Source organism: Microtus ochrogaster, unplaced genomic scaffold, assembly GCF_000317375.1.
Source record: "Microtus ochrogaster isolate Prairie Vole_2 unplaced genomic scaffold, MicOch1.0 UNK72, whole genome shotgun sequence".
Classification (NCBI taxonomy): Eukaryota; Metazoa; Chordata; class Mammalia; order Rodentia; family Cricetidae; genus Microtus; species Microtus ochrogaster.
Window position 1 is genome coordinate 1,676,398 of NW_004949170.1, and position 13,634 is coordinate 1,690,031.

Sequence of the window (13,634 nt, forward strand, 5' to 3'; positions counted from 1 at the left end):
ACCAGGTATAGATAGCTATCGGTCCCTTTTCAAGGATGCTATCCCAGGCAGCAATGATGGAAGAAACCGAGAAGACCGAGGTGCTACTAGAGAGAACAGTTCATGTGCAACCCCTGCTCAGTACCAGTGTCCTAAGACAACACAGCCCAGCAGCGACACCCTTCTCCTTTACAGGTCAAGCGGCAGCATTCAACGTGAGCGTCCAGAGGACCCAGGACAACTCTGTTGACCTGTACATCTTGATGGACATCTCTGACTCCACACAAGACCATCTTTCCAATGTCCAGACACTGGGCAGTGACCTGCTCCAAGCCCTCAATGAGATCACCAGATCAGGCCATATTGGTGAGGTCCATAGCCACTGCAGGGATCAGACTCAGCATTTCCCGTATCCTGGGCAACCCCTCCCCCACACACCAGAGGCAGTGACCTGAGAGCTGCCACTGGGGAGTTCTCAGAACATCACTGTGAGTGGAGCGGACCATGTCCAGTCACTGACCACAAGATTCAGCCCTCCACTGGTTCTTCTTTCCTCTCTCACTCATCTCTTGGTAAGCTCAAAAGACAAAAGTGCTAATTTCTAAAAATGAGTAAACATCAGATTAGGTCGACAAAGTAGCAATTGTAGCGTAAAGGCAGTGATCACAATGAGCCGGAGATCAAAGGGTCAGAGCTCCACAAACACCAACATGTTCAGAGAATAAGGCTTGTGTGCTTGCATGTGTGCACAGCTCCACCTGGCCTGGCTTCCCCCAAACAGCACTCTCTTCCCTGAAGAGCGATGTCCTCCCTCACACTTGAACATCTGTGTTCACATTCATGCACTTGTATGTGTGTGCATAGCCACATGCACACCCACACGCAGGCTAACACATGTATCAGACCACATGTGCACACACATTCTCAAATACATACAGTGACCCAGATGAATAATTTATTTTCACACCTGTACATGCTCACATTCATATAGGAGCACGCATATGTAAACTGTGTCCAGGTGTATACACGATTTTGAATGTTCACATGTATGCACAGGAACTCCCACAACATACATACTCAAACGCACACATCCACCATCCCGTTTTCTCCCTTGTTTTACTATCAGGCAGGGAAACTGAGGTTGTGTCCAGGTATCTCCCAGGCTCACCTCCCTATCTTAGACCCAGCCTCCCAGCCTCATCTGTCCTCCTCAGGCTTCGGATTCATCAGGAACATGACCTTCCAGCACATCCTGAAGCTGACCGATGACTCCGGTCAGTTTCAGAAGGAACTGGTGAAGCAACTGGTTTCTGGAAACCTGGATACTCCCAAGGGACAACTGGATGCTATGATGCAAGTCGCCACGTGCATGGTGAGCCTACCAAGCCCTTCTAAGGTCTGAAGACTTCTGTGGTGCTGCAAGCTATTGTGCCAGCCATGTTCTCTCAAAGGGTCAAGTCAATACCCCTTTGCTGGCTGTCAGCCTGAGAGGAATAACCCTCACTAGACTTCTGGAGAGCCGCAGGAGGTGGCTGGGGGGTGAGAGGAGGAAGAGGGCAAAAGAACCTGCAAGATTACCTGCAGATTCACTATTATCTGTGATGCCTCCTGAAGAACCTGTCAAGTGACCATAGTAACCTGGGCCTCATCCTACACGTCCTGAGTCAGGGGCCCACTCTCACCTCCAAGGCAAGATAACAATCCCTGGCCAGAGTTTGCTCCTCCTTCTCTTCTCTCACCCACACACCGTCCCACATCTGTCCCTGGATGTCTCTTTATGTCACTGTTGCAGCAAGCTCACTCTGCGCCGGCTCAGCTCTTTTCTCTCAGCTCTTCGGCCTCCCTGGGTGTCAGACTACAGCGTGCTGCAAGCACACACCCCTTTCCGGGGATTCTCCAGGAAGATGCAGTTCCCCTGTGGGCCCTGTATTCACACTTGAGATTTGCCTGTCATGATAGACACCACAGATTTTGGGGGGATGTTTTTGGGAGCCAGTCCTGGGTCTGGAGGGACGGGCTGTAGAAGTTTTGCCTATTGGGAAGTAGATACGCATTTCATGTCCCCTCACCTCACACTTCAGGCATCTTATTAGACACATCCCAGACTCAATCTCAACTCTCTTTCTGTTGTCTGACTGCTGTGAAACCCCAGAGCAGGGGTGGGGGGCAGGCTCCAGGCTGCCACACCTGGCTCCTGAGGTGGCCAGCAGAAAAAGTACAGCGGGTAACCCCAGGCCATTCGTTTCTCAGGGAGAAATCGGTTGGTGCAATGGGACACGGTTTCTGGTGCTGGTCACGGACAACGATCTCCATTTGGCTAAAGACAAGAGTCCGGGTACCAGACTGAATCCCAGTGATAGTCATTGTCACTTGGAAGATGGCATGTTCAAGAGCAGAAGAGAACCTGTGAGCCCCTTCCTTCCCTGGTGTCATCTGAAGCTTAGCCCTGCATGACACAAGACAGGAACCCAAATAGGAGAAAAAACAGGACTCTTATAAACTTGCCCCCTCCTAACAGCCAGATCAGGATCACACAGGGTTACCTCTCCAGAGCCTTAAATACCTCATTCCAACCTAAGAAACAAATTCAAGAAAAACTCAGAAGCTGTGACTGGTCCTATTAGGTCTCAGGTATCAGCCTCAGGCCAGAGAACAGCGGCAGGACACCAAGACATACCAAAGAGAGTCTTCCCTATTCTGCAAGTCAGAGTCACAAAGAAATGGAGATGGGCTGGAGGGCTAAAAAGGAGCCACTGAGAACAGTCCCTAGGGGATGGAGTGGGCTAGGAGGAAGGGCCCTGCAGGCAAGCTACAGCAGGGTAACTTTGAAAAGTCTAGAAGGGAGGACAATGAAGACCCCCCCCTTCCTGAGTCCCAACCTAGCATGGCAGCCGTGGGTCCCTGTTAGAGTGGGGTCTAACAGAGCCACAAATGACTGGATGTGGGTTATAAGGAAGCCTGAGAGGTTGCCAGGATTAGAGGGATCCTGGGTCTGCACCAAGAGACCAAGTACACTGCAACCTTTGGTATTTTCTTAACTGTCTTTCAACATCATTCATTTCTGCTGAATTCTGTTCACATATTTGTACACCTTGTTCAGATAAGGTGCTGCCACAGGACAAGGGTGATATCATAGTCCTCAGAGCCATAGTCCACTGGGTGGCCTGACGGGATGCCCCTTCTCCCCAGGACGACCATTCAGTGCTCCAGCTGGCAAGGAAACTGGCTGAAAACAACATCCAGCCCATTGTCATGGTGCCCTCGAGGGTGGTGAAAACATATGAGGTAAGAGAGGTGGGTCTTGACCAAGAGTGGCAGGCATTTCAGCTGCAGGGTGAGGAAGCCCAGCATTCTCGCGGGATCACCGGAGTGGAGTCCTGTTTCCACTTGCCAGAGTAAGGGCCTGAGACCAGAATGAGACACAAGTCCAGCAGTCTGAGACGAGGAAGATGGCCATGATCTCTTTGTCTGATGACCAGTTCTTATGGGTCAGCAGGATCCCTACAGTAGAACCTCAGAGCTACAGTCTGCAGTGGGACCATTTGGGACCTCCTCCTCTATGAGGACTGCTCTAGGGACTTCTGAGCTGATCCATCCATCCAGTTAATTCAGAAAGCAGCTGCTCCCAGTAACAAATTCTCCCCATCTGACAGTGACATCAGTGTCCCCCTGACGTCATCCATCCTCATAGGCACACTCGTGTAACACATGAGTATTCGGGTTGACTCCCCTTGTGCCTGGACTCTCTGAAGCTGTGTGGCCTTGCACAATAGCCGGGTGCAGGGCTGGGTTGAGTATGAACATGAATCTTGGGGGAGGAAGCCCTACAATGGCTGGGGAGTTGACTGTGGCAGGATGTGCATTGCTGAATGAGGACGCAGGGTTGGGTCACATCACAGGTCTCAGGCAAGCCTTGGTTGCCAGGACAACAGGAAAACCACACTTCTTGCTGTTAGGTTCCCAGGCTCCAGAGAAGGGAAGCTATCCTACAGAGACAGTAAGAGGAGAGGTGGCAGCCTGGAATACCGCCATCACAGAAGCCACGGGGAACAGTGGCTTGGCTCTGCACAGGTTGCCAGCTAGCGGAACAAAGAGGAGGCCACTCCATTGTCAGGATGTCACAGCCCCTATGTCCATCTGTCACGGGGAGCTATGACAATCCCTCCTCACAGAACTGTAGTGGGTCAGGAGTCATACTCCCACAGACAGCACGGTGACAAGGGAGGAAGCCACAGATGGGAGACTTGAGGCCCACCACTTCCTTTAGCCTGAGAGGACATAGGCCTCCATAAGGCTTTGTTCTCGGGAGGTTGGTCAATGCCACAGGGAGCACATGAGAATGTTACACACAAGACCCTTCTCTGTGGATGCTTCTGGACTGAGGGAAAAGCAACTTTCATAAACGGGACAAGGCAGAGCCCGAATTTTCTGGTGGGCTGGTCCCATAGCCAAGACAAATGACATTGTTGGAGCTGACGAGCTCAGAGAGGTTTGGTGGCCTGGATGTAAAAAGCCTACTGTGCTCACAGAGAGGGCAGACTCCATTCTAGGGACAATGTGGGATAGAGAAGTGTCTATCCTGACTGTCGGTAGGATTTGTCTGGACAGGGTACCAACATTCCCTTTTCATGGCATGTGACACAGTCCCTGAATGACACTAGGCAGTTGTGGGGAGGATGATGGTCTATCATCTATCCAGGGATTCAGGCTGAGCCACCTCCAGGGACACTCTGGGAAGCAGATCAGTTCTGCCAGGGCTGATTGTCACAAGGTTGTGTAACATGGTCCCCATTAAAATCAGATTGCTCAAACCCAGTGATGCTCAGTAAAGCTAACCTCTTCCTCCTCTTCCTGTAATTTTATCACTTTCTATTGCCATCCGTGCCCCTATGTGTCACGGGCATGATTTCTGTCCACCGTGATGATATGGTGAAGATATTGTCCCGTGATAAGACAGGTGTGTGTTCCCCAGTCAGTGACATCAACAGCTTGAAAATGGAACTGCCTGCCAGGGGCACCTACACCACAGGCATGAGAGTACTAAGAGCCAGGTGTCGGCACTTGGCAGCATGTCACCGATGCTCCTTCTGCGACTCTGTGAGGTAGAGACTCAGTTGAGCATCATCCTAGCCACTTGGAGAGCTGGAGGGACCCCCTGGGTGTCACAAGCCCTCACAAGCACGGAGGAGTTGGTGGTCTCAGGTGCCAGCTTGATCTTCTCTCCCAACAGAGACTCACCACGTTCATCTCCACGTTGGCCATCAGGGAACTTTCGCGTGATTCCAGCAATGTGGCACAGTTCATTAAGGATACCTACAGGGTGAGTCTCCTGGAGTAGCTGCGTGAGATGGTCTGAACCTCACAGTTAGCAGAGCTGACTTACGGAATCCTGCTGTAGCCTCCGGCAGCACCGACCAGCACCCTACAGTCTTCTGGACAGACACAGAGGACAGGGCAGTTCCTCTTACTGGTGAATGAGTGTGTGGCTCACAGATCTCCTCTGGCTCTCCCTAAAACATGAGTTCCAAGTCCTACCCAGATGGGGCTCTCCCCTGCCTACCGCCATGGAGATATTGGAGGGCAGGTGGCCATGGAAGAGTACATGCTGTCTCACGGGCTGGGGAGACCTCAGACATCACCTTAGTAAGTTCAGATGCTGTGTAGACAGTCCTGGGAAGAAGGGCCTTCCTAGTTCCCTTTCTGTTACTGTGTTAAAGAGACAGCACCCACAGTGAACTAGGCCCTCCTGCATCAAGTAGCAATTAAGAAAATGCCCATAGACGTGCCCACAGGCCAGTCTGATAAGCCAATTCCTCAACCAAGGTTGCCTCTTCCAAAGGGACTCTGGTTTGTATTAAGCTGACAGAAACCAACAGCGCAGCACCTCCTGCATGCCGGTCCCACTCCTGCCCCAGGCACACGCTGCAGACCCTCATTCCTCATCCTCCCCTCTGGTGTGTTGTCTGTCCAGCTGCATCCAAATCCACACCCTCGGGGTCCCAGGGTTCTGGCAGACACCAGCATGCATGACATACTGCATTGCTCGGGGCTTACAGATACAGAAATCTCCAAGTGACGGGTATCCTTAAATTCTGAACTAGCCTTCTGTGACCAAACATCCTGGGATCCGCCAGCACAGTGTGTGGGGGACCCTGTAACACTGCCGCCACTGACCATGGAGAGGTTTCATCTCCTTCTCTAGCCTTGTGAACCCCAGATGCCCCCAAAAATACTCTGTGCCAGGCCGCTGCCTAGTCTAGCTCTGCCTTTCTAGGGATGACTCAGGTGACGCCATCCTTGCCCGCTCGCCAGATGCCACCTGTTCCCTTCCTCCTCCCATCTGTGCTCTGTCTCTCACATCTTCAACAGTCTGTGGCTCCTCCTCAGCTGGCCCTGGCATTCAGCAGTGAGGGGACTGTCCTCAAAGGGCTCACAGCTGTGTCTATGCTGGTTTCCTACCAATGGCCTGTCTCAGAGCAAGCCATGGCATCGACCTGCTGGCCTGCCCTGACATGCTCACTGAGCTACCAATAGGTGTTTGTGTCATCAAATGGTGTGCAGGGGAGGAGGGGCATGAAAAGTGTAACGGTGCCATTACACCATTACATCAAATGGGGGGCAGGGACAGCTGAACCTGTCACCCCTGAGCATGGCTTTTCTCTGCCCACAGAGACTCACCTCCAGAGTCTTCCTGGACCACACCACCATCCCCAACACCCTGAAAGTCACCTACGACTCCTTCTGCAGTAACGGGGCATCAAGTACAGGCAAATCCAGAGGAGAGTGTGACGGTGTACAGATCAACGACCAGGTGAGCCTGGGGTTCCCAACCCAGCATGCTAGAGGGCCCACCAGGTATTTCAATAACTCAATCTCAGGGACATTCAGGAGGAAACAGAGGCTCACCTGGAGCAAGCAAACGGGAAAGCAATTGGTGGCCAGCGGCCAGACGCTTCTCCCTTTAAACATCACTTGGCAGACTGGTGCTGTCTATACGGTAATGTTAAGGAGCAGGAAGGCACCAAATGCGCAGACCAGGAAACCCCACACCCCTCCTGGAATAACCCAGACACACTAACCAGTCATGCAATAACAGCACCCCCTAGAGGGCAACTGCTAGACATGAAGAGAGATTAAAAAATAAGGTATGGATTGGGTCAGCTTTTCTGACTTTTGTTTCATTTTACCTTTTGATGGAAACATCAAGTCTCAAGCCACACAGGTGAGCAGAAAAACAAACTGACTTCTTTCCCTAACAAATATAAATTTGTTACCCAAGTTTTAATCTTTCTTTTAGCTCATGAACTAACATCACCACACACACACACACACACACACACACACACACACACACACACCTACACACACCCCAAACAGAATACCATCCCTTCATGCTGGGTGATTCATATGAGAAACTGACAAATTTTATTCTAAATTTTAGATGGTGCGTTACTTATTTTTACTGACATTTCTTCTCTAAGTACCATTGGCTTAAACTGATTTCAGATGTAGCCTGATTTTGCAAACCAGCACTCTCTGTCATCAGCCCTGCCATCTTTGTGCCACCTGTGTGTGCTGTCACAGCCCGGGACACTCACCTCTACTCTGGGTTGGATAAAGAACACCACACTCCCTGTGACATTCTATTATCTTAGCACTCTGGACACAAGGGAAAACTGTGCCCCACACGTTAAAAATCTCCTACTGTATGGATAATGAAAAACGCTACCTCCCTAGTCTGATTCACAGTAGGGCTTGGATGCTGGTTAGTAAGGGCTGGGGTGGGGTGGGGTGGGGGTCTGGACTCTCTATAGCTTGATCCATAGTCTGTCCCAAGATCCTCTGCTTCAGAAAGAACCCATGCCACCCCTCCCCAGACATCACTCTGATCCCTCCCAGCACCCCTGAGGGGAAAGAGTAGGACCATGACCCTGGTCACCCATGGCCCCTGTCTAAGCCCCATTACCCTCCTCCAGGTCACCTTCCAGGTCACTGTCATGGTTTCAGAGTGCATTCAGAAGCAGGCCTTTGTCATCCAGGCCCTAAGCTTCACTGATACGGTGACCGTGCGGGTCCTTCCCCAGTGTGAGTGCCAGTGCCGGGACCTGAGTCAGGAGCATGGCCTCTGTGGAGGAAAGGGTGTCATGGAGTGTGGCATCTGCAGGTGAGGCAGGTACATGCTGCCCTTGGCAGTCCAACCCATGGGCAGGGTATCTATGGATGAGATGATCACAGACAGCCAAGAGCACTTTCTTCCCCTAGATAGCTCCTAGGCTGCAGGTGTGAGGAGCTGGTGGGGAGCCTGGGGTTCACACTCCCAAAGTCCTTGCTATCACTCCCCAAGCCATGGTATTCCTCGGCAATTCCGACTTCACTCTCCACTCTCTGGCCACGAAGGGTCCCAGGCAGAGAATTGGCTCACAGGAAACTCCTCTCACCAGAAGACAGATCTAGTGGCAGGCAGGGACTGAGACCAAGTCAAAGCTTAGGTCTGGTTTATCAGCTACCAGAGATCCAGGGACATTCAGAAGCCTCAAGTAGTGTACCATTTGCCCCATTGTCTGCGCGATGCCATAGTAGCCTGTCAGAGGGACTGTTCATGGGCCAAGGACAAGCTTATGCTTGGCCACCCTACCCAGGGCGGCCTTGGGTCTACCTCAGGTGCACACTCAGAACACCACTGAGAAAGGAGTGGCTGTGGTGTGCCATACTTTACAGGTGTTTGGATGTGTGCACTGGGCCCAAGGGCTGAAGGTGTGTCCATCTCAAGGAAGAACTTGATCACTGCCCTTCCTATACGGCCACAGGTGCAACTCTGGCTACACAGGGAAAAACTGTGAGTGTCAGACACTGGGCCAGAGCAGCCAGGAACTGCAGAGAAGCTGCCAGAAAGACAACAGCTCCCTTGTGTGCTCAGGATTGGGAGACTGCATCTGTGGGCGGTGTGAGTGCCATACCAGTGACGACCCCAACAAAGAGATCTTTGGGCAGTACTGCGAGTGTGACAGTGTAAACTGTGAAAGATACAATGGCCAAGTCTGCGGCGGTCCACGTGAGTGACAAGGGCCACTGCAACTGGGGGATGGACTTTCTTGTCAGTTTGCACCAGAAGATGTTGAGAGGGACACTGGGACCGATGGACAGATGATTGCTAGTCTTGCCGAGCTACACGGCAGCAGCAAGGCTGGCCAGGCCTTCCATGTCTGTGAGGGTCAGCCATTATCCCTGGAGGACAACAGAAGTAACAGTCCTGACTCAAGAGCTATTCAAACACAATGTGGAGGCCCAGTCTGGCTGAAAGGCGGATGTGTTGCCGGAGGGGTGGGGGATCTCTCTGGTCCCTGTGTCTTTGCCCAGCTGTCCTTCCCTGGTGTTGTAGGGCTGGGTGAGAAGGTACTGGTAGAAGCAGGCAGCAAGGAGGCTGTAAGTACAATCCTCCCTGGCAGGCACTAACACGCTAGGGCCCAGGTGATGGGAGAGTGGTTCCTAGTTCCTACCCACCTCCAGGAAGGTGAGTTGTGTGACCTCGGCTGTTTTCCAGAGAGGGGCTCCTGCTTCTGTGGCCAGTGCATTTGCAAGGATGCCTTTGAAGGTTCAGCCTGCCAGTGTCGGAGGTCCACTGAGGGCTGTCTGAGCAAAAACCTGGTGATGTGCAATGGCCATGGCCGCTGCCGCTGCAACAGTTGTGAGTGTGACCCCGGCTACCATCCACCACTGTGTGAGGAGAGCTCCGCTGTTTCTCCTGCTGCTTTCTCCCGCTGCCACAAGTACATGTGAGTGTCCCCAACCACCCACGCTGCCCTCACAGCTAGGCTACCTGGGAGTCCCGAGGGGTGCCACTACACCATAGTTCTCAGCAAGATCCAGCAGACCCAGCAGGAGGTGTCATTTTGAGGGGGTCTGTACCTCCCTTGGATCCAGTTTCCATTGGCTCTGCCCTTTGGTCTCCTCCCAGGATCACAGTCTGCTCTACCCTCACTTACACCACTGTGCTGACCTCTAAAGGGCGCCTGGGATTCTCACTACAGGACCAGCTTGTATGTGGAATACCCTCACATATTACACTCCGTGAACCTTGACACTCCCATGTCCCCTGAGACACCTGTTCATCCTTGAGTACCTGTACACCCTAATTATCAGGGCACCCTTACACGACAGGCTACGCTCACACAGTAATACACCTTGGCATCCCTGTGAAGTCTTGCACAGCTAGACAAACTGATCCACTAGTGCACCCTGACACACCAGTTTGCACTCACATAACACACATCTTGACAAACTCACACAGCCTTGCACACAGTACTCTCTCATTCACCAGTGCTCCCGAACATACACGTACACAGTGACACTTCGTGCACCCTGACACACACACAGCCTTACACGCCAGCACACCCTTATTGGCTGGGGCATGCGCACACACCAGTATGCACTCACTCACCATTCACCCTGACACACCCATGCAGCCTGACACCCATAAAATCTCGTACACATGTAAATCCTGACACACTAATGCATCTTGCATAGTGCTGCACCCAACACACCTGTGTACCCTCACACAGTGTACACCTTGCCCATCCTTGTGCCCCTGACACCCCCTCGCCATCCTATTTCATCAAACTCATTCCCAACTTCTCCTCAGCTCCTGTGCCAAGTGCTTAAAACTCAGCAATGGAGCACCTTGCTTCTGGGAGTGTATGGATCTGTTGAGTTCAGAATTTCATCGCAAGAACTGCAGTGAACAGGATGCAGAGGGCTGCTGGACAACCTACACTGTGCGCCAGCGAGACCGGAGAAGCATCTATTCCATCTATGTAGAGGAGAGCCGAGGTAAGGCTGGACAGTGCCCAGATCTGGTGAGGTAGGACATGGTGACAAGGACTCTAGCCCAAGAGCCTCTACAGATAGCAAGAGGGCTGCAAAGGGAAGGGTCTCACTCCAGTGGGCAAGGATATCCAGTAGCAGAAGGAGAACTTATCCAGGATACCTGGGCAGGTAAGCAGTATCCTCACCTGGCCCTGCACCAAGAGATGGTTGGCAGACAGGTACCTCTGGTGGTAGCTCCAGTCTGTGTTGAGCATGGCACCATGGAAGCACCACACCTTACAGTTGGAGCATCTCCTGTTTGATGGGAGGGCCCCTAGGACTGGTACCGGTTAGCTGTTTCAAGACACCTATCATGAGTCTCAAAGGAATGGAGTGAATGCCTCTCAAGCACTCTTTGACCCACGCAGCTCAAGTCCTGGACAATAATATCTGTGAATGGAAGATTCTGACCTAGTCTTTGTGGGGTCCATGGCATGGTCCTGTTGCAACTACAGTTAAAATGAAACAAAGACCATGTGGTGAGCGGCCCATTCTCCTGGAAGGAAAAATGAGATCATCGAGACAAGGAGACCCAGTAGGTCGGTGGTCATGACAGTCATCAGCCTACGGGCACCACACATCCTCTACGGGTACAAGTTTGTTCCTGAGCATGCCAAAAAGCTATTAGAAGTTCCCAGAAGAAAAATGGCAATACTCACATTGTCTTTTTTCTTTTTTAAATCTCATCTGGCAACCAGGAGGGCAGTGTCCTCCTGGTGACCACACAGAACTGTTGAGTGTCCTATTGGACACAGTACTGTAAGAGGACACGGTGAACATGGTCTTCTCGGTGACCAAACAGACCCAGCACTACCAAAAATCAAGGTGCACATAGTCAGGAACCATATTGATACAATTCTAGTGACAGTTGGGTTAACACATACCTATCAGGGACCAGGTAGATATAGTAGTGGTATGGTCCTGTCAGGCATGAGGAAATAATCATCTCGGTGTATAAAGTGGTTGCTCCCTTGTCAGGTGGACACTGTCCAGTCATCAGTACAAGGTGTGTTTATACTGCCTGGGACCAAGTGGACATGGTCCTGTCTTGAACTGAGATAGGCATGGTCCTGCCAAATATTGCTGTCCTGGTCAGGAATAAGACTGGAGGTGGACAGGTTGAGCTGGGTTGAGTCCAGAAGTAGTATGGACAGATACTACCCTTGGATGGAGATGGGAGAAGAGATAGAGGACTAAGTGATAGTTTGAAGGTCCAGGGTTCTCCAACAGATGGATGAGGCACAGGCTGTTAGAGCAGTTTGGAGAAGTGAGGAGTGACAATGGCCAAAGATGTGGAAGATGGCGGATTTGGGCAGAAGGTAAGATGTCCTTACAGGTCTTAGGCATGCAGCTCCAGAATTCTAGTTTCTCATCCCATTCTTACTTAGCCGAAAGGACAAAGGCAGAGAGATTGCTTGAGCAACCACAAGAAATGTTGGGCAGCAGCACACTGGAACTCCTATAGGACAGAAACTTGAGCCTACTGTTCTCCAGCCCTTCTCAAGTTGAAACCCATGAGAGGAGGGGGGCACAGACTCTGGGTGAGGACCTGTCCTCAAGCCATAATCATGAACTTTTCCTGGGGTCCCCATTCCCACTGTGCAGTAAGATGGCTTAGGGTCCCTCAGGAATTGTCCATAACTTTCTCTGTGAATAAAATGGCAGGCCTAGTGGTCTTTAAGTATCATTTGGGACCACAGAGACTGGCCTTGCTTTCTGATGCTGACTGAGGCTGTGTTCTCTTGTCTACCCATATTGTGTGGCAGAGAGCAAGTCTCTAGAGCGGGACCCTCTGGGAGAGTGGATGGCATGAAGAGGCTGTGGACTTGTGGGTAGAGACTCACATAATTCATGACTTGTGCTTTTTCCTTAGAGTGTCCCAGTGTCACCACCATTGTGCTGGGCATTGCAGTGGGTGTCCTGCTGCTTGCTGTCCTCCTATTGGTCATATGGATAATCCACCTGAAGGAAACCCAGAAGGTCAAGCTTTCCAGAATGGGTGGGGTTCAGCGCACGCTGGACCAGCGTAAGTGATTAGACTATATGATCCTGTACCCTGCTATGCTCTGTAACTTCTCACACTGTAGGTCGTGGCTGTTTCTGGAGGTCAGCAAGCACCCTGCCTCAGCAGCTCAGCTGAGTGCATACTATAAAAGCTTTGCTGCAAAGACTTAATTCATGGGAAGACCCTCCATTTCTGCCTTGGTCCTCAAAGTGACATCTTTAAACTGACCTGGTAGCCTCCAAGAGAGCCCCAGAAGTCCTCCCCACACAAACAAAGTCATGTTTGGTTTCCCCCCAGAAGAGCCTCATCTTCAAGAACAGCACCATAAGGAATTACCATGGTGGCATCAGGAGAAACGGGAGACCTGATGAAGATAAGGCATCACCATGGTGGCATCAGGAGAGACAAGGAGACCTGATGAAGATAAGGCATTGGGACCAACCAGAATGAACCCACCAACCACTCCTCCACACTATAACCAACCAGCAAATGGCTTATACTCCCCAAAATCACCAACACAAAAGCTGGCTTTATTTGTTCCCATAGCGACCAAGATGCCAGATCTTCAGTGGACTTCTTTCCAAGGACAGCCCCCTCTTCAATCATTCATAAAACTTTGAGGAAAAAAAATAAACTTCCTAAGTTGTAGGAGGCCAGACGCATGCTTTCTGTGTGAAAAGTAAGAAACCAGTTCAATTAAATGTAGGGCTAATTTACATGTTAAACATCTCTTTTGGGTTTGTGTTCCTGTGTACATACATGTCAGGAGGTGACATTAGGTGCCTTC

At 51.3% G+C, this 13,634-nt stretch overlaps 1 protein-coding gene across 1 annotated transcript in view; it reads left to right on the forward strand.

Moving 5' to 3' along the window:
* The window catches only part of LOC101987017 (integrin beta-2-like protein), a 15,910-nt gene extending 2,695 nt beyond the window's left edge, over positions 1-13,215 (forward strand). The window contains exons 4-15 of the mRNA XM_005370134.1: positions 175-345; positions 1,194-1,351; positions 2,230-2,385; positions 3,169-3,264; positions 5,210-5,299; positions 6,650-6,790; positions 7,956-8,143; positions 8,787-9,031; positions 9,521-9,752; positions 10,619-10,806; positions 12,716-12,868; positions 13,148-13,215. Of these exons, the coding sequence (XP_005370191.1) occupies positions 175-345; positions 1,194-1,351; positions 2,230-2,385; positions 3,169-3,264; positions 5,210-5,299; positions 6,650-6,790; positions 7,956-8,143; positions 8,787-9,031; positions 9,521-9,752; positions 10,619-10,806; positions 12,716-12,868; positions 13,148-13,215 (1,886 nt within the window). The remainder of the gene's footprint in view (positions 1-174; positions 346-1,193; positions 1,352-2,229; positions 2,386-3,168; positions 3,265-5,209; positions 5,300-6,649; positions 6,791-7,955; positions 8,144-8,786; positions 9,032-9,520; positions 9,753-10,618; positions 10,807-12,715; positions 12,869-13,147) is intronic.
* Positions 13,216-13,634: the final 419 nt, after the last annotated feature.